The sequence below is a fragment of the Phlebotomus papatasi genome, chromosome 1 (genome assembly GCF_024763615.1).
Source record: "Phlebotomus papatasi isolate M1 chromosome 1, Ppap_2.1, whole genome shotgun sequence".
In the NCBI taxonomy this organism is placed as follows: Eukaryota; Metazoa; Arthropoda; class Insecta; order Diptera; family Psychodidae; genus Phlebotomus; species Phlebotomus papatasi.
In genome coordinates, this window is record NC_077222.1 from 73938913 (window position 1) to 73964364 (window position 25452).

At 36.8% G+C, this 25452-nt stretch overlaps 1 protein-coding gene across 1 annotated transcript in view; it reads right to left on the reverse strand.

The window, feature by feature from the left end:
• The window catches only part of LOC129801674 (steroid receptor seven-up, isoforms B/C), a 101628-nt gene that overhangs the window by 61789 nt on the left and 14387 nt on the right, over positions 1-25452 (reverse strand). Inside the window, 1 exon segment of the mRNA XM_055846945.1 lies at positions 14141-14290. Within this exon segment, the coding sequence (XP_055702920.1) occupies positions 14141-14290 (150 nt within the window).

A 25452-nucleotide genomic window follows, 5' to 3' on the forward strand; every position in this document is an offset into this window, starting at 1 on the left:
TGTCTCGTCGTTAAAGAGTTAAGGTTGCGAATAATTTAAAAAGACCGACACTTTTTTTTTAAATAATCTTCTGGTCACATAAATGAATAGTAACTTTCATTGGTATAAATTTTTTATCTTTCATAATTTTTTTAAAAAAGTTAACTATAAAACTTTAGTTGTTCTTACTATATTACCACTCCAATAATTTTGTCAAAATACTCATACATTGCAACTTCAAAGTTTAGATTTTTTTTAAATACACGCTCTTCGTCCGTTTATCAGTTATCAACGTATAATATATACAACGACCCCCTACATTATTGTTCTTCCCTTTCATTATTGTTCTATCTATCTTATTTTATATGAATTATGAATTTGAAATAAAAATGAAAGTTGTCTAGAACCAAACTCTCTGCGAATTTTTCTTTCTTAAATTTAATTGAGATCATACCTTATTTTTCTCAATACCTAACGGCTAAAACTCGTCAAAAATATTTTTTATTGACCAGACATCGAGAACGGGTATTTTCTCTGTTTGAGTTTGAGTTTCTTCAATGGGAATCAACCATTCAACCCCTTCTACAATACATTCCGCTGGGCCAAATGAAAAATATGAATTATGCGCTAAATAAATACAAACTTGCTCTTAAGCCACCAAATTGGATTATTTTATCGCGCTAGAGGGAATTTGACCGAATTTACAGCAAAATTCATGATATTCTCTTCCTTTGGCAAACATCACCCAGCTGCAATGTTAGGATATCGTCTTGAAGAAATATCTTTAATAGGTGAATTGTTAATATTTAAAGAAAAATGCCTGCATTTTCTCTACCCCTATTGTCCCCATGTGTGATTTCTTAGGGGTTGATTTTATGGAAATTATTCAAAGTGACATCTTTCACGCCCTTTTGCCGTTGAAATGCATTAAAACTTTGGCAAGTTACTTTCCTTTCTGAGGTGTGGCTAGACCAATGGTCAGCAATGTTGAAGTAAAGAAAATTCTCAGGCTTCTCTCCCGGGCAACTGGGCACAAATTGCTCATATGGCAGAAACACTTTGCACATTTTGTGATTAGATGGGAAATTTTGATGCTGAATGAATGGGTTGGTGGGGCGATTGAGGTATGAAAAACGTAGGTTTGTGGCTGTCAAAACAATCATCTCTTCAATAAATAAATTTCTCGCATCACTAAACGTAAAATGCATTTCAAATGCGCCAATCACCTCACCATCATCATCATCCGTCTTCCCATCGATAGGGCTTCGATGCTGAATCAATGAGCTTGCACCTCTATAAGAATTTTCTCAATCTCTTCTCCACATTTTAATGGTGGTTTGAGCGATTATGGTTGCAACACTCAATCATCATCATCATTTCAATGTCATCGCACCAACGAATCATCCCTTCCGTACGTGATTGTAATTTTCAAGAAAAAGTTACACATATATCAATTCCGTGTGCTCCCTACAAATACAATAACCTAGTATACGAAATTACTTCTTTGTGCAAACTTTTTAATGATCGGACGCAATGTATCACAAGATAACAAAGTCAAACTATCCCATAAGACTATCTCCTCTATTTGCAAGGCATCATCAGCCAAAAACCTTGATAATTTTGTTGTATATCTTTGCATCCACATTGTGCACAAACAGCGGAATTGGCCAACAAAAGGGTCGACAGGGGAGAACTGTCTACCTGTGTTCTTACTAAGTATCGAATTTCCTGAGTCCTAGCTCAAAAATTGCACCATAATGGTGATGATTTCTATGAGTAATAATATTTTCCCAGTGTAAATAGATATTGTCGTAAATTATGCTTAAAGCACGCATAATAATTAGTTGCGCCATACGTGATGACGCGGAGGGAATATCAGATTCATCCTCTCAGCCCATGTCTTTCTTTTCAGATGCAAAAAAGAATTGGTAACCCAAATACGACACCGGTATCTCTTTCTACGTCTTTTGTCACTGCCGAGCGTGCTAATCAGTTTAGTGTGCAATTTAAATAAAACACACATTGTTCCACTTGAGACATGTGCTTAATCTTCAACATTCATCCTGCATACGAAGAAAGATACAAAGGGACAGATAATCCTAACCGGCTTATGTAGGTGAGATTCTTAACGTGAGCTAACTCGGAGTGCATGCAAATTCGATTTGGAGCTGAAGTTGGGAGACGCCATTCAGTTATCTTGAATCAAATTCGTGAAATTATACAAATTTTGTATTTAAACCAAAATATCAAGGATTTGGATGAACTGACAGAAAAGTGTTATATGGGTGAAATGTAGATCAGAATGTTCTCTATAATTTTTCCATAGAACATGATCTCATCGATTACTCAGAAGCCAAGATAAGCGAGGTTTTTTGTTTCTTAACTCGTTTTGTCATCCAGAGTGCCCCAAAAGTAGTCATTTGTTGAACTTCAACTATATCAAAGAATTGTTGTATTTTGCGGGACTTTCCATTTAAACCCCTATTTTAAGTGTCTTGGTGGAGTAGAGGCAGTCAAATTGGCATCTGAGTAATTTCAAAGCGTTATTATGGGAAAAATCAATTTTTTCACACTTAAACGGCAAAGTCGGAGTGATAGCGTAGTCTGAGTGGAAAATGATGTATGGACGAAATGTAGAGACAAATGTGCTCTACAATTATGTTGAAGTAATCATCAAAATCGGTTCAGCGACAGTCGAGATAATTGAGGTTATGTGATATTGAAATTGGTTTTTCGACTGTGGCGCCCATGGTGTTGGTCCCACGAAGTTCAAATATTCTAGAAAGTTGTAGCATTTGGTGAGATCTTTCGTTTAAGCCCTCATTCATCAAAATCGGTCACATAGAACCGGAGATATGATTTTTTGAATTTCGTGAACTTTGACCCCTCATATCTCCGGTTCTATTGAAACCACAGCGCGCATACGCACCATTTTGGAAACGTCCTAGACTGGACTACAACATACTAAAATTTCATTAACTTGCACAATGCCGTTTTTGAGAAAAGTGACTTTGAATTTCGATGAATTTTGACGCTATCACAGCGCCACCTATGGTGACTTTTTGAACTTCCATCTGAAAGTTCTCATCGAGACGAAACCAAAAAGGTAAAATTTAGGTCGCTATGTTAATTAGAACCGGAGATAGAGGCCGGTCAATGTTCGAACTTTGACCCCTTATAGCTCGGGTCAGGGGTTTTAGATCGACTTAAGGTTTTTTTTGTTTGATAGGTATAATCAACGGCTACAACATACTAAATTTTCAGCCCGATGCACAATGGAATTTTTGAGTTATTTAACTTTTAAGATTTAAAAATTTTCTTTTTAAAAAAAGCGCCCCTAGCGGTGGTTTTATGAACTTGCGATGTTAGAAGGGGAAGTGGCATTTCACGAGAGCTTTCCAAAAAGCCCTCACTTTTTAAATTCTGACAATTAGAACCGGAGTTATGGCCATTTTAAGAAATTTTTTTTGGACCCTTATAGCTCGGGTCAGGGGGGTCAGGGGACCTTAAGTTTGGTATTGATGGAAAGCTCTAAGGCCCAGCTATAACATACTAAAATTTGAGCCCGCTCGATGCCATAGGGGCGGAGCTATTGAGAAAACAAAAAAAGGGGGGTCTTCAAAATGGCGGAAGGAGGGGTGGGGGGTGGGGGGTCAATGCACCAAGTTGCAATTTTCACCCGATATATAACCTTTGCCGAAAACCGCAAGTCGATATCTTTTTTATTTTAGGAGCTATTAAGCTCCAAAGAGCGGCCGGCCGGCCGGCCGGCCGGCCAGCCGGCCGGCCGGCCGGGAACGTAAATTAGCCACATATATATTCGTGATCAGGAAGTGCTGAAACACATTTTGGCCAAATTTGAGGTCGATCGGACGACATGAAATTTTGTTAGGATTATAGTAGGTGAGATTGTTAAGAATCTCACCTAATATTTGTCATCTAAAAAACTCAAGGTATAAAATTCAGGGGTATCCTAAATCGGATTTTTTTACCTTTATGCACTATTTGCAGAAAAGATCAGCCAGTTATTCCCTAGACTAAGATCTAATACATACAATCGTATACAATTATTTATGAGAATGAGAACAATGCTTGCCTTCCATATTCCTTGTATACTCTTTATGTTTTGATAATTTCTACTGTTTTTGGAAATATTTCGAAATTTTCTTAGTTAATTTAAACCCAACGTAGTGTAATTTTAGTCAGTTCATGAATCACTGTACAATGTTGCTATTTCAATAAAAAATGAACGTGTTATTTTAACATTTTACTGTTTTCAAATATTTCTGCATTGTAGGGGAAAGCGCGCCACCTTCGGACGATTTATGCTTCGCACAAATCATTTTTTTCAATGTGTTATAAATGAATTTGGCCCATTATAGTATTATATTTTAATAGCTGGTCCAATGCCTCAAATTTTCCGAAAAAAGCTATGAATAAAATCTCCTTAAGAAACATATAGATAAAAAGGGTGGCAAAGTCGGTGGCAGCCATAATCCCGAAAGCCAAAATCCCGAACGCCAAAATCCTGAAAAGGACAAAATCGCGAAAGCCAAAATCCCGAATTTTTAAAATCCTGAAAGGGATGAAATTATATGGAGGAAAATGTTTAGAATAATTTTCCAAGACACAGAAGATTTCCCTTTGCCTCCAGAAAGCGCCGGTGCAATCGCGGGAGTAGCTATGACACTTTTAAGAATTCGGGATTTTGGCTTTCGCGATTTTGGCCCATTCGGGATTTTGGTTTTTGGGATTTTGGCGTTCGGGATTTTGGCTTTCGGGATTTTGGCTTTCGGGATTTTGACCGGGACCCGGCAAAGTGTCCCCGGCTTTGTGGAATGCTCGAACTCGTGACTTAGATATTTTACCTCAAAAGTACTTTCGCATCATTTACCGTTTATCGGTTCTCAACCGATTTGAATCGATTCATAAATCTCTCAAAAGAACCTCCAAAATAGTTTTAAAAGTAAATAGAATTGATTTTCGGATAAAAAGTTATCGGCTATGAATCGGTTCATTACTATAATATAGTAATATAATAATATAATAATAATAATTATTAAAGGAAAAAAATTACCGGTTCAGAACCGATTAGAAGTGGTTCAGTTTTATAGAAAATACCAAAACCTTCCAACGAGCCCAAAGATGATATCATTCGCTTGATAAATACGTTTTCTTCTTTAGTGTCTTTTTTTCTTTGACCTTGAAAAACCATTATTATTCAACGGTATTTTCGTCTAAGGACGAAATGTCCGCCTGGGTAATCTCTAAAACCTCTAAACTAAAACATATCCAAAAAAACATTGTTTTTGGGGTGGGGGAAAATGAGGGACATGTTAACGATCCTTGGGTCGACTTATGGGGGGTCCCCCGAAGGTCCCAAGTCGCTATCTCCAACTGTTTGGCCTCTAGAGCTGGCAACAGTCGGACGGATAGACAGACAAACAGTGTGACGACATTTCTCAGAAATCGTCTGAAACGCGAATATTTGTTGTTAAAAGTGGTCTTCGGGGGATGTAAGGTGGAAATTTTGAGGGGTGAAAAAATCGAGAGATTATGTATACTGCTCTCTACGTGGAGTTCGAGAAGTAAAATTAAATTGTGCGAAGCTTCAGTCGTACGAAGGTACCGCGCTTTCCCCTAGACTTTTCTTTCTGTTAATTCCTGTCTGGACTGTTTTTTACAGTCCTCGCTGAGTTCCTAAACCACCAAACAGTCGTGACAGGAACCAACACAAGGAAATGTCGATTATGTAGAAGAACTTGAGAATGAACAGTAAAGTGCTAGAAAAACACGTTCATTTTTCATCGGAAAGCCATCATAAGAGTTGTGCATTACCAGTTTTTGATTATTTTGCAAAATTCGAGGTTTGTAAAATTAATTTTAATTATGTTTTAGAAGCTTAATCTTCATTGCTATAAACTCTCAAAAACAATTAACATTATGCAATGATGTATACGTTGTTTTCTAATACAAATTATAAAAATAAATCATTCCGTTTGTATTCCGGATACACCACATAAAAGACATTCTTGAGAAAGTGAACGAGAGAGTAAGGTAGAATTACGATAATGTAACTTTAGAACAGATTACTTACAAGGGCTCATCGAAGCTCAAAAAAAAAATCTTATACTGTCTGGCCTTTAAGTTCATAGTGGATAGATGGACAAATACCGGTACATTTCTCGTTTTAGAATTTCAGATTCAATAAATTTTTAATAAATTTTAGTTCTAAGAGATTATCGCACTTTATTCAGGTGAATCGAGAAATAAAAATAACTCAACCTCTTTAGAATAGTACATTTTACAAAAAGTGTGTGGCCTTTGAAACCCCGGTGATTTCAATTTAGTTATTAAATTAAATGTTTGAATTATATTAAAATAAATTGCCTGAATTATTCTTGATTCGATTGATATCAAAATACATTTTTTAGTTATTTCAAAATTTAGGTTAATAATGGAATATTATGAACTTTTGTGGTTATCTGTTGGCATACCCTGGCTTAAAACTTACACATCACTAACTTCTTAAAATAAAACCAAAAGAGCTTAAGACCAAGAGACGCTATATTGCTCTTTTAGCACAGCTGATTGTGAGAGCCACAACACTGGCAAAGGATCCAATAAAACACTACTCGAAAATTGCTATTCTCTCACATCTGACCAAACCGGCAAAAAGGGTGAGATGGAAATGTGGTCAGGAACATTCAATTGTTGAGATTTTATTCCTAAATGCACTTTAATAGTTGATGGTCAGTTTTGGGATTTGAGGGTCAAAAGCAGAAATTACACGCTTTCCCGAACTCAATCTCTTGGACGTGGAAAAAAGAGGTGGTCATACAATGAGAAAAAAGTCTAATTTAGGACCAACAAACGGTCAAGGTTAAACTATTAATGTGAAACAGTTTTTGACTAGCAAGGGTAAGAGCTAAGGGAAGAGTGAGATGATAGAAGGATTCACAAACCCTTTATATCTCCTCACAATGGAGGGTTAGTGGTGTTGTGAGTTCACCTCAGGTATTTGCATTGTTCTCGTAATTATCCTTCCCGAAAATTTAATATCCTGCGTGTAATAATATGCAACAGTATGTTTACAGTTCGCTATTATATGACACGCACACATGAGCCCTGAGGAAAGGTATGGAAGCAGGGTGCTGACAGAGACCAAACACACAATCCTATAATCTGATGAGAAGGCCTAACATCGGCCCAGACTCGCAATGTGTAATGGTTTAAATATGCGAAATGAAGATGGATTTAGGGTTGTTCTCGGGACACACAATTGCGTATATATATGTGGCAGCCCGCAGAGTCATTGTCTCACCTCACTTTGGCGGATGGCCCATAAGGACTTAAAGAAATATGTTCGATGGGAAAAATCCTTCATGTATGAACTAAAAGTTAGAAAGGTAAAAATATCTTTCATGGAGATTAGTTTGCAAAAATTTCTAGCAAATTCTTTTCTCATCGCATTTTGATGACGTGAGGGTATTCCTAAAGTTGTGATTCTTCACAAGAGATCTGCCCCAGGTAAAAGTGCACACTCACCAAACTATCAATATATCCAAACATATCCCCTTTGATTAATTTACATAATCACCATTCCCGGCACATTATGGGAACCATTCATCTCTTCACCTTTAATTGCTTAGATGTTGCTATATGGAGTCAATAATTTTGAGAGGGAATATTCACAATATATCCCCATAATAGTATGAATAATGTGTAAACAAACCGCCCACCTCACGGCTCTTTTTTTTATCATTTCACAAGTCTTAGGCAGAGAAAAATAGAAAGAATTCCAGAGGAGTTCCAATACATTCTGTGCTGGTCATTATTCATCTTCCACATATCCAAATCCACCAGCTCTCTCGATATACCACCAAATACCACACAGATGTACAATATGTACTGTTAGAGAAAAATTAATATGAAGAAAAAATTGTGACAAGACTTTTACGTTCGTCACTCTTGAGGAAGATACCGGCCTCATGGCATGAACATGACATCCAACATCTGAATGCGTCATAAAGAATTCCTCTCGCACCTTCAGTCGATATTGTAATTTATTTTGTGTGGCAAAAAAAATCAATTGTATAACTTCTCTTGATAGTTCGTTATTCTTCAGCGAGCTAACACAATCCCAAAGTGCATAAGGCAAATCACAGTCATTTGTTAAGTTTGAGTGACAATTGGACAATTCTATCTAATAGGTATTTTGCACCGTTCAATGACAAACTTTATTATTTTTAAACTTTATGTTTTTCATTTAGTACCTTTCATCTATAAAAAGGAATAAAGCGCCTAGATAAGATTATGCTAGCAAAGATTCTTTTCAGGCGACTTCGGAGTCTTTGCAACTCGGGATTGCAAACATAGGGGAAACTGGGGCACCACCAAACACGGGGTACCACCAAACACTAATTTTTATTTCTAAACTACTTGGACTATCTCGACTTCAGTGGACAAGCATCCCTATAGTACCTATAAATTCCTATCGGTCTTATCCTCTGATATTCAATATCCGATTAAAAAATTGCAGTGTTTGGTGGTACTCCGTGTTTGGTGGTGCCCCAGTTTCCCCTACACAAAATTCAAAACACAATCGCATTTTCATGCATTCCGAGATTCCAGACCGCCGAGTTGCAAGCCTTCCGAGATTGCTTGTAAAGTTGTAGTATTTCCAAAATACGAAACAGAATTAAATTCTGACAATTAAATAGATCAAAAGCTATAATTATTTAAGTCTCATTTGACCTCTTTTAGCTTAGGTCAGGAGGGTAGTGGAAACTTAAGTTCTCTTAATCGAAGGTTGTTAGGCTCAGCTAATACTAAAATTCGAGACCTAGGGGAAAGGCTCATAATTTTGTCCAGTTTCTTATTTTGGACACTTTGAGGATAAAATTGGACACTTAAAATAAATTGATTAAAATGATGGATTTTTATTCCAATATTTGATGAATAATGAATTCTATCTAAATATTTGTTCTTTTTGGAAGATTTTAACACTAAATACGTTAAATTTTGAATATGATTTGAGTTAAAATTGCTTTGCTGAAAATTTAGTGTAAGCAATTGCTTACGAGAAATATGACAGAACTTCGTGTTTACTTCAGCCTTATTTAGCTGTGGTGAAGGACTAACAATGTTTCTTCGCTTTTTTTGAGTGATATTATTGAATATTCATTGAAAATTGTGTTGATTCACGTTAGTGGTGATTTGTACATTTGACCTGAAGTGAGATTTGCCTTGTGAATCAGATTTTTCGTGTGAAAAATGGGAAATTTTTTAAGACATTCACCAGTGAGGTGATACTCCTTATTTTGGACAGGTGTTTTACTCACGAAATTTCGTGAAGTTTTAGCTTTTGTGATGACTACGTTGGACAAATTGGTAGCGAGAAGTGGCTTAAAAGGCTCCCGGAAAGGCCAGGGAATGAGCAAATCCGCACGTACTTGGAGAACCGAAGTCAACTCACTTTAATGAATGATATGGAAAGTTTCCGGGCTTCTTGTGACGTTCTACGTTTCCCTTACATGAACAGGAAGAAGACTTGGTAAGATTGGTTCATGAAATGGAGAACAATGGGCATCCTGTTGAGGCGGATTAGCTGTCCAAATTTACAGCCAAGTTGTCCAAATTAATAACCAAGTTGTCCAAAATTCCAGTCAAATTCACCTCTACATATCAATTCATTTTTAAACATATTAAAACTAATTTTAGTTTAAAAAAAAGACGGCAAATAGCTTGTCAAGTTTCTAAAAACCCCTTTTGAAAACAGAGTAACAAAAAAAGTAAATTAGTATTGAAAATATCGCACTTCATACTTGGAACATCGATGCTCCTAAGCAGACTGGTCAAAATATGAGCCCTTACCCTATATGACAAAAGGATTGAATTATTAAGAAAGCAAATAACAGAAGGGGGTGGGATGGACCTAATGTCATCTACCAAATATTTAACCTTTGTCGGAAATAGCTTGTCGATATCTCTTTTCGTTCTTTTCGGGGAAGGCTTCTGAGATTGTCACATCTGAAAGTGTGACATGGGCTATCAGCAGCTTTTCACCATACAAGACAGCGGGTACGGATGGCATTTTTCCGGCTTTGCTCCAGCAAGCTGCGGAGACCATTACCGTGCCGCTTGTGAACCTTTTTAGGGCGTGTCTTGCCATCGGGTATGTACCACATACATGGAGGCGAGCACGAGTAGTATTCATTCCAAAACCAGGTAAAAGCAATTACGAGGACCCTAAGTCCTTCAGACCTATTAGTCTGACTTCGTTCTTGCTAAAAACCCTGGAGAAACTCTGTGTTAGGTATATTAGGAGTCGAATTCTTGTGAAGAATCCGTTAAGTCCTATGCAACATGCCTATCAAAGAGGAAAATCAACAGAATCGGCTCTCCATCAATTGGTAAGCCGTATCGAGAAATCGCTTAGCGACAAAGAAATTACTCTCGTTGCTTTCCTGGACATCGAGGGAGCCTTTGATAAGGTCAACTCTACGGTTCTAGCTAGAGCGATGAGAGAGTTTAAACTAGGTCATACCCTAGAAAGATTTACCACTAGTTTAGTTGGAAACCGCATTGTGGAAGCGGAGGTACACGGCGCACGACTGTCGGCAGCTGTGAGCAGCGGATGCCCCCAGGGAGGTGTACTGTCTCCCCTCCTATGGTCCATGGTGGTTGATAGCTTGCTGGTGCAACTTAACACAGCAAACTTTTATACACAAGGTTACGCTGATGATGTCTGCATTGTCATACGGGGGAAATTTCTATCTACACTGTGTGATCTTATGCAGAGGGCATTAACCATCGTTGAAGGCTGGTGTTGTTCCCGCGGTCTTAGGGTTAATCCCGAAAAGACCGCCCTCATTGCTTTCACGAAGAGATACAAACTGGAGGGGTACAGGGCACCCAAATTCTTTGGGAAAGAACTTACTCTACAGAAAGAAGTAAAATACCTTGGTATTCTACTTGACCAAAGACTCACATGGAAGAAACATCTGGAAAACCGTATTACATCGGCCACTAGATCGTTCTTCTCATGTCGACGTTTACTCGGTAGATCTTGGGGTCTATCGCCGAAAATTACACTATGGATGTATCAAGCCATAGTCAGGCCACTGATCTCATATGGAGCTGTAGTATGGTGGCCAAGAGTCGAATACAAAAATTCGGCTCTGGCGCTACAGCGGCTTCAGAGATTAGCCTGTATTGCAACCACAGGATCCATACGAACAGCACCTACCGCTGCGTTGGAGGTCTTGTTAAGCTTGCCTCCGCTTCCGCTTTATATAAAGGCCGAGGCGGGTAAGGCAGCACTAAGACTGCGTTCAGCAGGAACGTGGAAGGTTGGGTGTCACCCAGTGGGACATGTTAGAATCATGGATTCATTGGCAAGAAGGCACCCTGACCTTCTAATGAGGGATGATTTCCACCTTGAGGAAAGACTGCCTCCAAAGAATGTGAAAGCTATACTACACACGAAAGATGAGTGGAGAGACCGGGGAGGGGACATCACTGAACCCGATACGGTAGCGCTCTTCACCGACGGCTCGCGGGTGGACGGCTCCTCTGGAGCCGGGTACCACTGTCCAGAACTCGGACTTGGCGGGTCTGTGCCACTCGGCCGGTATACTACTGTATTCCAGGCTGAGGTCACAGCAATCCTAATTGGGATTCGAAGCCTGACTGAGTCTGATGTTTCTGACAGGAAAATAAACATATTCTCTGACAGCAGAGCTGCTTTACTTTCCATATCAGGAAACAACTCCCGCTCTTCGCTAGTGCTCGAGTGCCGGAAAATGGTGGAAGCGGTCTCACTTACCCGTGAGATCGACCTACATTGGGTACCTGGGCACTGTGGTATTGCGGGTAATGAAGAGGCTGACCGCCTCGCAGTGGCAGGAGCGAAGACCGAATTCATCGGTCCCGAGCCTGCCGTGGGAGTGTCGCCCCAAATGAAGAAAACCATCATTGGGGAGGATTTACTCGCACAACATCAAGCGGTCTGGGCGGCTACAGGCAACTGTCGCGTGTCCAGACTGTTCATGCCACTTGTGGACAGGAAAAGGACAGAATACCTGGTGAGCAGTAACCGCTGCAAAGCGCGGCAGTTTGCTGATCTTCTTACCGGACACTGTCTAAACAAACACCTCAACAGATTGGGTGTTGAGTGTAATCCAACCTGTAGAGGTTGTAACAACGCTGAGGAAACGGCCCTACATTATGTATGTGACTGTCCCAGCCTTTACAACACCAGACGAGCGCTACTTGGGAAAGTGGTGCTGGACTGGAATGATCTACCAAAATTGAAGCCGGCTTGTCTAATGGAATTTATCCGAAGGACTGGCTGGCTCAATACACAAAACCCGTAAGGGATAACCTTAAAAGGGGATGCATAAGGGGCCCAAATGGAGGCCTGGATGCAGCGGGCGAGTCGGCGAGAACATGATACGCAAGGAGGATGGAGCGGCTGAAGCTGAGGCTGGAGCTGAAGGTGTATGAATGGACGCCGCCTTGCTGCCCCCAGAATGAATCTATCTATCTATCTAACCTTTGTCGGAAATAGCTTGTCGATATCTCTTTTCGTTCTCTCACCAAAAGCGTTAATATCGCATAGAAACAGCCGGAACAATTGGAAGAGTCAAAACGTTTATATACAATTTTTGAGTCCGAATTCACTAGGATTCAGATTCGGATTTCACCTCGGACCACAGAAGCTGATATTGTAAAGAATCTCAGCTAACCTTATTATTAAATTAATTAATTTGTCCTCATTTAATACTTTGTTTACGTTAACTGTCGACTTACTACAACTAATCATGTTGATCATGTTAAATCTTATTTTATAATGTCGGAATACAACAAATAAATTTTTCTACAACCTTAATACTATTCCAAATAAGGTTAAAATTTTTCAATTAATGTAAACCTCTTGATCTGAATTCTAAATACTTTTTTAGTGGTTGTATCATATTTACCTTATATACCATATTTACGACCAAAGAATTATTTTAGTGCCCATATACTTTGCACGGTCCCAAGCTTCATAATGACTAATTTTTTCCTATTTTATTCAGTAAATTAGACTCATTTCACCCATATTTTGAATGTGTCCTGTTTTTGAAATATATTGCGGAGTCACGTTTATTCAGAAACAGGAAAAATTTAGTCATATCAAGCTTGGGACCCTTGGGACCGTGCAAAGCATGGGCAATTCCCCTAGTCCATTTCTTAGTGCTCCAAAATGTTCACGATTTTAGTTCAAAGTTTTGAATTAGAATGAAAAAAAATCCCATAATTTAATTTATGTATAGTTCAATTTAAACTTATTTCCGAATCTTAATGACAATGCATTGCTGATTTCTAGAAAGTTTACTTCGCAACGAAATAAATTAGTAAATCAGTTCATGACTTTTCGGATTAAACTTTAAGACTGAAAATTCCATTAAGGACTAATTTTAGTTAAGTATAGTTAACTAAGCTTTCTTTTCAATACCACTTATAAAAATAAACTTACCCTAAATTTCAGTTTTTTTTTCTGCTTCAGGTTAACATTTTAAAATGGGTACATTATTTCACTAAACTGTCCTCCCCTTGCAGTATAAAATATTTTCAAACCACAGCAATTCATTTAAAAAACGAAATCTATTGACATTTGACTATTCGGAAAGATTCATCAAGTTGTAAAAAATACTCATAATTCACAGCTCAAAAGCAATATAGTACTACTATAGCTTTCCCAAACCAATTGCATGAGACCCTCACAATACAAAATCTACTTGGGTTGACTTCAATCAAATTACAGTGAGAACTTTGCACTTTGGAGAGGAAGAAGCTATTACTTGAAACATAATAATATTTTTGTTGTCAGTTATTATTGAAGGGGCATCATTCTTCTGTATCGCGATACTTGGAAGTATTGTTGGTAGAAGAGCAACATTGTTTTGTTAGTATAGCGCGCAAATTCACTGCCGTCTAAAAGTCAAAAGGTCTCGACATAAGACTGATCGAAATTAATGACGAAATTGCTTAAACACTGAAGCTAGCGAATGGACTGATCATCTTTTTTTTTTGTAAGTTGATGATTATAGCTTGGTGAAATTGATCACTTTTCGGCTAAAAATTGCAAATTGGTAAAAAGTCATTTTCTTACCTTCACGACGCATTCCCATTTTGAGGCACTTCCGTAATCTACAATATTGGCATTGATTCCTATGGTGCTGATCGATGGGACAGGTTCGATTTCCTCGACAAGAATACGTTAAGTTGCGGCGGACCGATCGCTTGAAGAATGATTTACAACCTGGAGGAGAGAAATGGGAAACAAACCAATTAATGCACTTCATCCAAAAAAAAAAGTTCGTGAAGAATTTCTTTCGCGACACACTGAATTACTTTTGTTGCACAACATGTCCTAAAACGTGACATACAAGTATTGTCATTTGCCAGAGGGTTCACAATCCATCGTCTTCGCATTTTGGGTCTCATGAGCTACCCCTTTTTAGACTGATTTGCATAACATTCACATCCCGTATGTTGTGCTCAGAACAGTCGAAAGGGTAGAGCTCGTAGAATTTAACTAAAGAAGAAGAACTCACGAAGAACATAAAGATGTGTTCACATTCAATCAATTAATTTGGAACTTCTTTGCTCAAATGGTAGAATGGCAAATAAAAAACTTAAACATCATGTGTGTGACTGTTTCCAAACTCAACAAATTGTTCTAATTGCCCAATAGGTTAAAACAATTAATCTTCACGCGGGACGCGTCAATGAATCATATGCACATGATTATTATATTGTTGTGCCGACCCGCAAGACAACTGATCCCTATTCAAGATCTATCTATGAGTTAGATATAGAAAATTTTACAGAAATAATAACAGTGAAATTATCTTAATGAAGCACACAACTTACTACACTATAATGTCTCGAAATTAATTGTGGGGAATATCGTATAGTAACATTCGTAATAACTAAACAAAAAAAAACGAAATAGCTAAAGAAATCAATGCATATAGAACTATGTCGTGCTATTACAAATATTTTGTCCTTGGCACAACGAATTTGAAGTCAAAATATTAAATTTTATAAGAAATTCTCAACAGTTTTGCCAAAAAAATAAATATCCTTCATTGAAAATGTAAAAAAAAATCTAATACGGGCTCCAGACTATAAATTTAAGACTGGCTTCAAGCTGAAAGTTTAGTCTCATTCATAATTGTCCTCAGTATTCACTCACGGATTAATATAAAATTATTTTAGTTAGGGTAAGTGTGCCAAATTCCGGCCAGCTTGCAATTTCGGCCACCTTTTTTGTTCCTCGAATTTTCATGAACTTTTAGATTTTACGTATTCTAGAGATTATACAATGCAAAAGAATAACAAAAAAATGTAGCTTCGACAAACGAGATGACCTGAAAAAGATATTGGAAGAATTCCCGAAGGGCAAGGAACTATGAGAATGAAGGTGGCCGAAATAGGACATCAAAGCTATATCTATATTTTTATTCATTTTAAAATGTATTAAGAAAGATTTTAGAGTAAATAAAAACGGTAAACTCTTTACAAGGTTCCAAGCAACACTCTTACAAAAGAAAGAATAAAAAAAATTTATTTGTATTTAAAATATTACATTTCAAACTTGAGACTTTGACGCTTGCATGCAACTATGCCGAAATTTGATACACTTACCCTATAAGTCGATGCTTTAGTTAATATTTCAATTTAGTGTAAGATATAATAACCTCCGAAAATTTGAAACAAAACTTTAGTTTAAGCTTCAAAACTTTAAATCAGGCGTGAGCAAGAACCGTCTGAAACCCAATAAACGACAAAATAAGTTTGTCCAAGTAGCGTTTTGATCATTGACGTACAATTTTCTTTTGACGTTTGTTCGGTTTTAAACAGTTCTGGCACACCTCTGCTTTAAATCAACCATTGAGAGCTAAATCGTGTTGTCTGATAAAGATGTGTATTTAAAGCATGATATTTCCCAAGATCTTTATTCTCAAATATAACAATATTCATGATAATTAAAATATTTTGGTAAGATAAAACTCTTAAAAGTTGATTATAAAATTAAAGCTAGAACTGAGTACCATTGGCTTTAAGTAGACTAGGATATTTTTAATTTTGAAAAAAAAAACTTAACTTAAATCTTAAGGCAATGATCTGGGTTGTAGATTAATAAACTGTAAAAAAAATATTTCCATATCAGTCTGAACTTTATTCAGGGAATGAACAACAAACCAACTCAATACATGCTAAAAAAGATTGTGATATAAAATGTATATTTTATAGTATATTTATATTATAGTAATTTTAGATGAAATAAAATTTATTCTTTAAAATTTAGATATACGCAAAAGTTTGATTAAGGACTTCCAGAATGAAACATATTCTCGGATTGATTAAAAAATGAATATAAAATATTTGAATTAAGAATAATTGAAGACCCCTTGCACTAGATGTTCTTAATAAATCATTATATTTGTATTAATTTTTTAAAAAAAAATATGCTTAGGTTCTATCTTCTATCGATCCGGTCTCCGATCCTTTCAGGATTAATCTGTTAAATTTCCATAAGCTTCATGAAAATTAAGATCTCAAGGTTTGATGCTCCAATTTCTTGCATAAGCAACCGTGACGGTACCGGCGAGATATTAACGCCCCGTACAAGTTCGATCACATGGTGAGTGAGAATCTAATAGCGGCTCTTGGTTCTTTGATGAACTTGTTTTACTATTGGATTGTTATGTGTAAGCTTTTCATTAATAATCAAATCATTTAAGGTGATTTACGGTGAGATTTTCAGATGAATTTTACTTTTTCTTCCTTATAATAATTGATCAGAAAATTAGACAAAAAAAAACTTTATTTTTCAGCAAATCTTCTCCCACATTAATCATTTGTTTAGTTCTGGGAATTTTCCTTGGCGGGAAAGTTTCCTATGTTATTTGATTTAGACTTTCATACAGAGTGTTGAGCCTTTCTTTACCTCATAATTCTGGGTGAACAATAAAGTGAAAAGATGAAAGGTTCCTATTGTCAGGGTCATGAATTATTTTCCACTTGGCTAATGCCACAGAAGATCATTTGGAGTGGTTTATTTTTCCCGGCGAAATAGGTGAGTGCAATCTACAGTGGAGATCTGCCAAAAGAAAAGTGCATCGAAGAGATGCGAATGAAGGAGAAGAAAAAGGTGATCTAAACAGAGGATAGGTGAAAAAGATGAGTGAAGAATCATAGATGAATATACATGACGATCATATAGTACAAATGATGATCATGTGGATGACGATGATGGTGTGTAATCCATTAATTGGACACACTCTTTGAATCTCTCACGTCAAAATGCCATAAGTTATAATGCAATTATGAGTGCGCGAGCAACTGAGCCATCATCGTCCATGGACAGCACATGATCCCCTCAACTGTTAAGGGAATCATTTCGTTCGCATATTTGAGAATCTTCCCATTCTTCAGCTACATACATCAACCTTCCGTGTAAAATGTGAATTACACAATAGAAGCAAGCTTAAAGTGTTGTGTCTCATATTAAGCCGGAGAGTGCTATATCTTGTGTAAATTTGCTATGCGCTTTTTGCACTGTTCGTCTGCGAAAATGCATGTGAATTCCAAAAGACAAATCGCACGATAGAGAATTTTCAAGCCATTATCCGGCTCATGGGTACCAAGAACCACCGAGAATTGAGATGAGAATGAAAATGAAACATGAACTGATGGAGTTCCGATAGTGAATGAATATGAATAAGCCGTAATTATTTTATGACACAGCCCTTTTAGAGGTTAATCTCTTGTTGACGATATGTTACAGTTTCTCTACCAAAAGCATAAAATTGCATGTTAAATGAAATTAACGCTAACTGACTCTGCAGCTCAACTCTGTGGCAAACATTGCTGTAATTTAGCATAATTTTCCACCATACAGAAGCTCCCCAGCGAAGGCTTCTTCGTCGACATGGACCCGAGGCTGTGCCCATTTCTCACTCAGGTGATTACATGCCATGATGATTTGAGGTATGTTCATCACGACACTAATTCCAACTATTGATTCTTAAATTTGTAATTTGACATTTTATTGTGCGATTTAACAGCCTTGATTCGATCCGCATCGAAAAGGTGAGACAGCGAAGATGCCACGAAGTCTACATGGTAATTTATATGTGAGAAAATCACTAATATCTTGTAAACTAGGTATATTGACTGATTTATTGCTATTATTGCAAGTGCATTACTACAGCATTTTTAGACTTCGAAGTACGCTTGTTTTTACATTGTCATGTTTTCCTCGTTTTCTTTAAAAAAAAAACATTGATTAGGAACACTCTAATAAAAAAAATAAATAAATAAATAATTATGTTGGCACAAAATTTCATGAACTAGGCCTTCCCACAAGGGGATTTCTAGATACGCATTATTATTTTTTTTTCTTGTCCGTTTAATCAAGTGCAGTGAAGCTCACTGGATGCAATTCAAACACCCCGAATGACAGAAAAATTCCTGGTAACCTAAAGCGGATTCGAACCCGGGACACTTGCATCATAGAGCGAGTACTCTACCACTTGACCCCTTGTGTGCCCTGGAACCCTCTAATAATTTTACTTATTTAAGAAAATTTGATATAAATACTCGGACAAAATGATCAGGTACTAAACATGGTTATTTAGCTGTTCATAATGAAATCGTATTTTTTCCGCATATACTCGAAAACCACAGTTGAATATCTCTTACAGTTTTGTCGTATAAGACTTTAAATTCAAATATATAATAGATGCCAGTGTTGTTTTACAACAGAATATGTATGAATCAGTCTTCAAGGACTAATATTTTTGAAAGTAAAATAAACAAACGGAGCTCAGTGAACCATCTCTAACCAAATTTAATAAATTTTAAACAATAGGCTACTCATGAAGAATTTATACAATATGTGGTTCATATGAAATTCCCTTAAGATTGTTATTTCTCTTTCAAATGTAGTTTTTCACTATAGCAGAAGAAACCAGTAAGAATGCAAATGAAGAATTTATAGGCAATTGCAATTGAAATATCTTATGATAGGTTTCACGCCACATAATCGAAAAGAGCTACAAGCAATACTCACGAGTTATTAATGCTTAATGAAAGATGTCTTTTCCTGTGTGAGATATGAATATTACTTCCTCAATTTGATCATGTTTATTATTAAAATAATAGCTAATAGAGACATTTAAGGTGCTATATTATAGTAAATCCACATGTAAATTTATTTTACACCGCAAAATGTATTTTGAGGCACTGAACCGTATAATTCATATAATCGCACAATTAAGTTGCCACCAACCGTAAATTACCGTCGCTATTAATTCAATGATACCACCATCAGCATTTCTTTTCTGGTTCATAACTTCTTTTTACGATAAAATTTCAAATTTTAAAAAGATCGTAACTCAAGAACTTAAACTTTCTATCCATCTAGCCCGAAATTAAATCAAAAAATTATAACTATAAATTATTATTAACAATATTATTAAATGTGCATGAACACCTGTTCAATTGCTGATCGACTTCAATGAATATAAAAGGTAATGGTCATCAGTGAGATATCTCGTGTGAGTCGAAATCAAATCCAATCCTTCACATTTCACCTCAATACGAAACGTTTCTTCATTAGCCAAGGATTATTTATCTCAATCTGAATATTTTGCCTTCCATCTCGTTCGCTAACTGAGGAGAAGATTTCATATCTATAAAACATTCTTGGAGATAGACACCGGCATGCATTGTAATTTGTGCACAATTACGCCAAAGAAGTGGATACCATTAAATGAAACAAATGTCCAGCAATTTTGGATAATTCTTTCCTCAATTACCATTTTGTACAATTGCTGTATGAGTGGCTCCAGGGGTGGTCATCATACGGTAGCCACCTCTTATTTCCGCACGTGACCACTTATTATGCCACATTCATCACTTCGAGGATGAATAAACAAATTTTCTCAATTTCTTTTGACTCCACCTCGCCGTTTTTGTGCCGAAAAGATATCATCTGAGGGCGACTTCTTCAATCGATAACACAGTCTCGCCTTTTGACCACTCTCTCTTGCCACCTTTTGCACTGAAAGGTGATCCTATCGGTGTGATGATATTTTCCTGCATAAGTGGATTACAGAATATTGCTCTGCGCAGAGGTTCTTTAAATATCGATGGCACAAACTAAATCCCACCTTCGACTTTTATGAAAACTGAGATTTTTGTCGCATTTTCTGGGCAACATAAAGGGTTTCGGTGCGCCATTATATGTCAAGAAGATTACATAAACGGGACTTGTGTGGTCAAGAGACCAATAAGACTCTTTCATTCAATCCCGAAACATTGTATGCTAAAATCATGTCCCAAAGAGAATTTCATTGAATAGCGAATTTGATAGAAAATATTTACATATTTTAATGTTGAAGCAAGATATGAAATTTTACGCAAAAAGTAAATTTAAGTAAGGTCCAGCACAAAGTTTAAGTAAAGGTTCGTTCTATTTAATTAAACTTGTTTTTTTTTGTACAAAGAAATCAATAATTTTCTCTATTTTCTTGATTAATAACATAATACGATAATAATTAATCATTATTATTTTTATTATTTTTATTATTTTATTATAATAATTCTATACATAGTGCGCCAATTGAAATGTAACAAATTCAGAGGTCGCTATACTTTCATATACCAGTCGCATTAGCATTTTTCAGCATCCTCCCTTTGCCATTGGAAGTCAGTTGCCAAACGTCTTCTTTGATTAGAAATTTTTACAATTCAATAATTCGTCAACAAACAAAACGATCGTGTCTATACTTGAGGGAAGGATCATACGGATGATCACCGGTAGTAAGGACCGGTGGCAGCCAAAATCCTGAAAGCCAAAATACCAAGAGCCAAAATCCCGAACGCCAAAATCCCGAAAGCTAAAATCCCGAAAGCCAAAATCCCGAAAGCCAAAATCTCGAATGTTCAAAATCATGAAAGGGATGAAATTATATGGAGGAAAATGTTTAGAATAATTTCCCAAGACACAGAAGATTTCCCTTTGCCTCCAGCAAACGCAGGTGCAATTGTGGGAGTAGCTATGACACTTTTAATAATTCGGGATTTTGGCTCTCGGGATTTTGGGCCATTCTGGATTTTGGCTTTCGGGATTTTGGCATTCGGGATTTTGGCATTCGGAATTTTGGCATTCGGAATTTTGGCATTCGGGATTTGGACCGGAACCGTAAAGACCATAGTTTCATGCGGTATGAAGTTCCGTGATGGCAAATTATCGCTTTCCCTCAGGGTTTTAGACTGTAACGTCAATGTGTATCGTCCGATGTGTATCGCAAAATTGTCTTGAAATTCCTCTGAAACTCTTAGCATACAAAAATTTCGGTAAGAGTTATAAAAAGCTCCAACAAGAATCGGTACTCGGTACCGGTTATAGAAATCGTGCGTGAAATAAAATAAAACAAAAATTACATTTCTTTAATTATTTCGAGTACACTCGCTTTCACGATTCCCGGATGAAAATCCGCTCGACTTCTCCGTGTACGGCATATTGTTGGCTAAGATCAGGACTGAAAATACTGAACACTTAACGCTTAACATATAACGTTGTGAATAGGCTCGTATTTCGGAAGCTCACGCGGGCAGCGTGCGATGCGATTATTGGCAAACTAAATAAAATTGATTTTGGAATAAAAAATATATAGCGTTTTGGAAAGTTTCACTTCAATTGACGTACCCTGTAATAACTATAATAATATAATTATTTATAATAACTTATAATTATTTTTAAAGATAAAAATTCCCAAATATTAGGTTGTAAAGGACATTCATGTCTTTAAACAATAAGTAAAATTTTTTAATATTTGTAAAGAAGCTTCCCGTCACCGCTGTTACATTTATTTTTGTACTTTGAACTTATATTATTGTATTCGAACTTAAATCACACTAACTTATTATGATGTGTTATTTTCACGTAACCAGAAAATTTGAAATCTGAAATTTTATTGCTCGAACTCAAAGAAACCAATATAGACGAATTCAATGCCTAATTAAATTGTCCAATATTTTTGAAAAAATCCCAAAAAACCTAAATATTTCCGTAACAAATGCATGCAACCGCTTAAAAACCTTGTTTTTAACTAACTACATCTGCAGTTTTTTGTTTAATTTTCAACTGCGTAACTATATATTCTAATTTGCTAATTTATATTTCTGCATTTGCAATATTATAAATTTTGTCTTCTAACGAAATACAAAAAATGTTTACACGGAAGAATACCCTTAAGTTTTTAGTTTTACTTCATGATGATTTTTAATTTAATAGAGTTTAACCAATAAACTCAAAAACAAGAGAATATGTTCTTGACTCCTTTTATTGAAGAAGTTGAAAATATTATGTCGATATCTTTAATTTTGTAGCCAATAAATTTTGCAAAAAAATACAAACCCAGAAATAAGCACTTCAATGTTTAGAAAAGTCAAAATTTCCAAAGTCTACCGAAAGCATCATTCTATCAGAGAATCTCGCTAGAACATTAAACAGCATCCCTATGTGCAATTGCACTTGAAATTTTAATTGCATGCATAAATTGAGAGAGAAATAAGTAAAATGGCAAATGTTATTCTCTTCTAGGTGATAAATCACACAAATATTCTGCAAATCAATTGCTGACAAAAGCAACACCGTTGCGGAAGATTTTGAGGCATTTGGAAATCCTTCGGCACTCGATTGCACGTCTGAGGGAATATTGTTTTGCTTGAGAAGATGGGAATGATGACGATGGCGCTCCGTTGGCGGTGGGAGGAATTCGGAATGGCCATAGCGCGGATGCGGGATTATTTATGAGCGAGGTCGAGCCCCTCGGTCACACAATATAATCACCATCATCGTATATCCCAAGTGCGGTAATGTACCGGAATACTTTGGCACGATTTTAGAGGAATTCCCGATGCCCTTGCCGCGAAATTTCTTTGCAAAAAAGCACACATACGTGAAAACGATAGGCCCTCTTTTACCCTTTGGAGGCCCTGAATTCTCAGTTGCCGGTTAACAATGTCACACTGGGTAACAAGAAGTGAGCCCACAATTATTGTTCCCTGTTGCGAGAAGTGGCGAGAAAGCTTACAAAATTCACGAGGTGAATTGTGTGCGAAAAGAGTCACATGGGATGTTATTCACAATTTGAGAATTGTCTGCAATGAGAACACTTCAAGTCCAATTACCAGCCTAATAATGCAATCCCCAGCATTTGGGTGAGCAATTCAAAGTGAACGACACACATTAAGCCAATTTTCCATTCCAGAAACATGATCCTTCAGTTCAATATTCTACCAGAGTGCTACCTCTCTCGTATTGCAATGGTCCACCCTTTTACGGAAGTTTCGAAATTGAAAAATCGTGACACAAAACTGGAATATATAAGACTTTTCGATCCAACTATTTTACTCCCAGAGATTCTCTCCTCAAATGCTTTTTCCACTCTTCTGTGATCGTCTGAGAAATTGAGAATTTCATTTGTTCTCCGACAATTTCCTCTCGGTACCTTTTGGCATACAATCTTAAACAAAGTCACAGATTTTGATTTAGAAAACAAAACTTCATGAACGAAATTTGGTCGAATTGCATAATAGTATTATGGAGATATTTACAATAAATTTAAAATTTAGAAAATCATTGTTTAAACATCAACAGATTCGTTTTGAGAAAGGGTTGTCGTATTTCACGTAAATGAAAAAAGGAATATAGAAAAAAGAAATATCTTTTTTTGTAGTCAGGCTTTAAAAATATTCTCCAAACTTAAAAATTTGTAAACTTACTAGTGAACAAAATGGTTAGAATAACCGTATCATCAAAATAATTAAATAACAAATATTTTCCAAATCTTATTCGTTGCAAAGTGTGTTCAGAATAATGTTTACTGTTGGAAACGCGAGCGCTAACTGGCGGAAATATTTGAAGATTTATTATGTAAGCCCTTCCGGCACATTTGTCAGTCTTTTTGTAGAAAGCGTGGCGTGACGTGCATTTGTGAATTTTCATAGGAAAAGAATTTGCGTAAGTTAGGATATTTCCTCATGTTAAAAATCTATTTAATTTAGTAATATTTATTGGTTAGATTTGGCTGAACTCCTTGGGAGACGATCAAGCTAAGTCCTGAGTCAGGAAAAAGAGTTATATAACTTGGTAGGTTCGATAAACGATTGAAAGAAATTTAAAATGGCGTCAGGATAAAAATTATTAATTGAATTACAGGTTGTAAACTTTCAAAAAGCTTGAGGTTGGTGGAAGCAAACGGAGGCCGTTTGAGATTAAAGTAAGGATTGAATTGTTTGAATTAAAGAAATGAATTGAAGTGTATATTTATTTTAGGGACCACCAACATTCATTTATTCATTTGTAATCAGCCATTTAGTCATCGCCAAAGTAATCAAGTCCTTGCAGTCCGCCACGGGGAAATTGAGTTAATAAAAATAAATACAGTCCACTATCTCTTGATTTGTTTGACCCAGGGGACTTGGTCCCCAACAAGTGGTCCTTCTCACCGTGGATCAGTGACTGCAACGGACTGCAGAGGATTTGATTGTTCTGTCCGGAAAGGACCGCGATTGTCGCGATTGTGATTCTTGATTTGTGAGGGCTTTCCAGACGAATAGCACGATGCCTCGCAAGAGCCAAAGGGCAACAAAAGGTCGACCTCCAACTCGTTATGGCTTTGATGAGGAGGATAACGACCTTGAACTGACTCTCACTCAGGCTAAGATTGAGAGAACTCGTAAGGAAATGGAGTTTTTGTCATTGCGGGAAAAGGAACTTGAGTTGCGCCAAAGTATGATGAAATCTAAGCGGATGAATTCACCAACAATTCTGGGGGATGTCCAGGGGGATATTCCAAGGACCTCAACACCTTTTTCATCGAATTCACGCAAGAAAGTTGAACTTTTCAACCCTCTGGTTACGAGGGGAAATGTCGTGTCTGATGATGAAGAGGCACCAGTGAATCTGGACGTGATCGTTGACAGGTTTGCAGAGTTCCAGAAGAAACTGATTGACGACGCAGCCCCGAAGAAGGAAGTTCTCACAATGACAAATGATCAGTTCCATTCGGCAATTCAGGAAGCTGTGAAGGCTAAAGAGAGAGAAATTGACACCAAACTTACTGGCTCCAAAGTGAAGCAAAATGCCACTAATGATGTGGACAAACACTCAAAAACGTCATCGGATGTTTTGGAGGTTATGGAGCGTTTTCTTGTACGCCAATCTTTTGGAACAGATGTACAAAAGTTTGATGGGAGTGTGAAGGAATGGCCGTTGTTCCGTGCTTGGTACGAGAACACTACCCAGACGTGTGGATATACGGATGTTGAGAGACTCAACCTGCTTCAGAGGTGTCTCACTGGAGAAGCCAAAGAAACAGTCAGATTTCTTCTCTA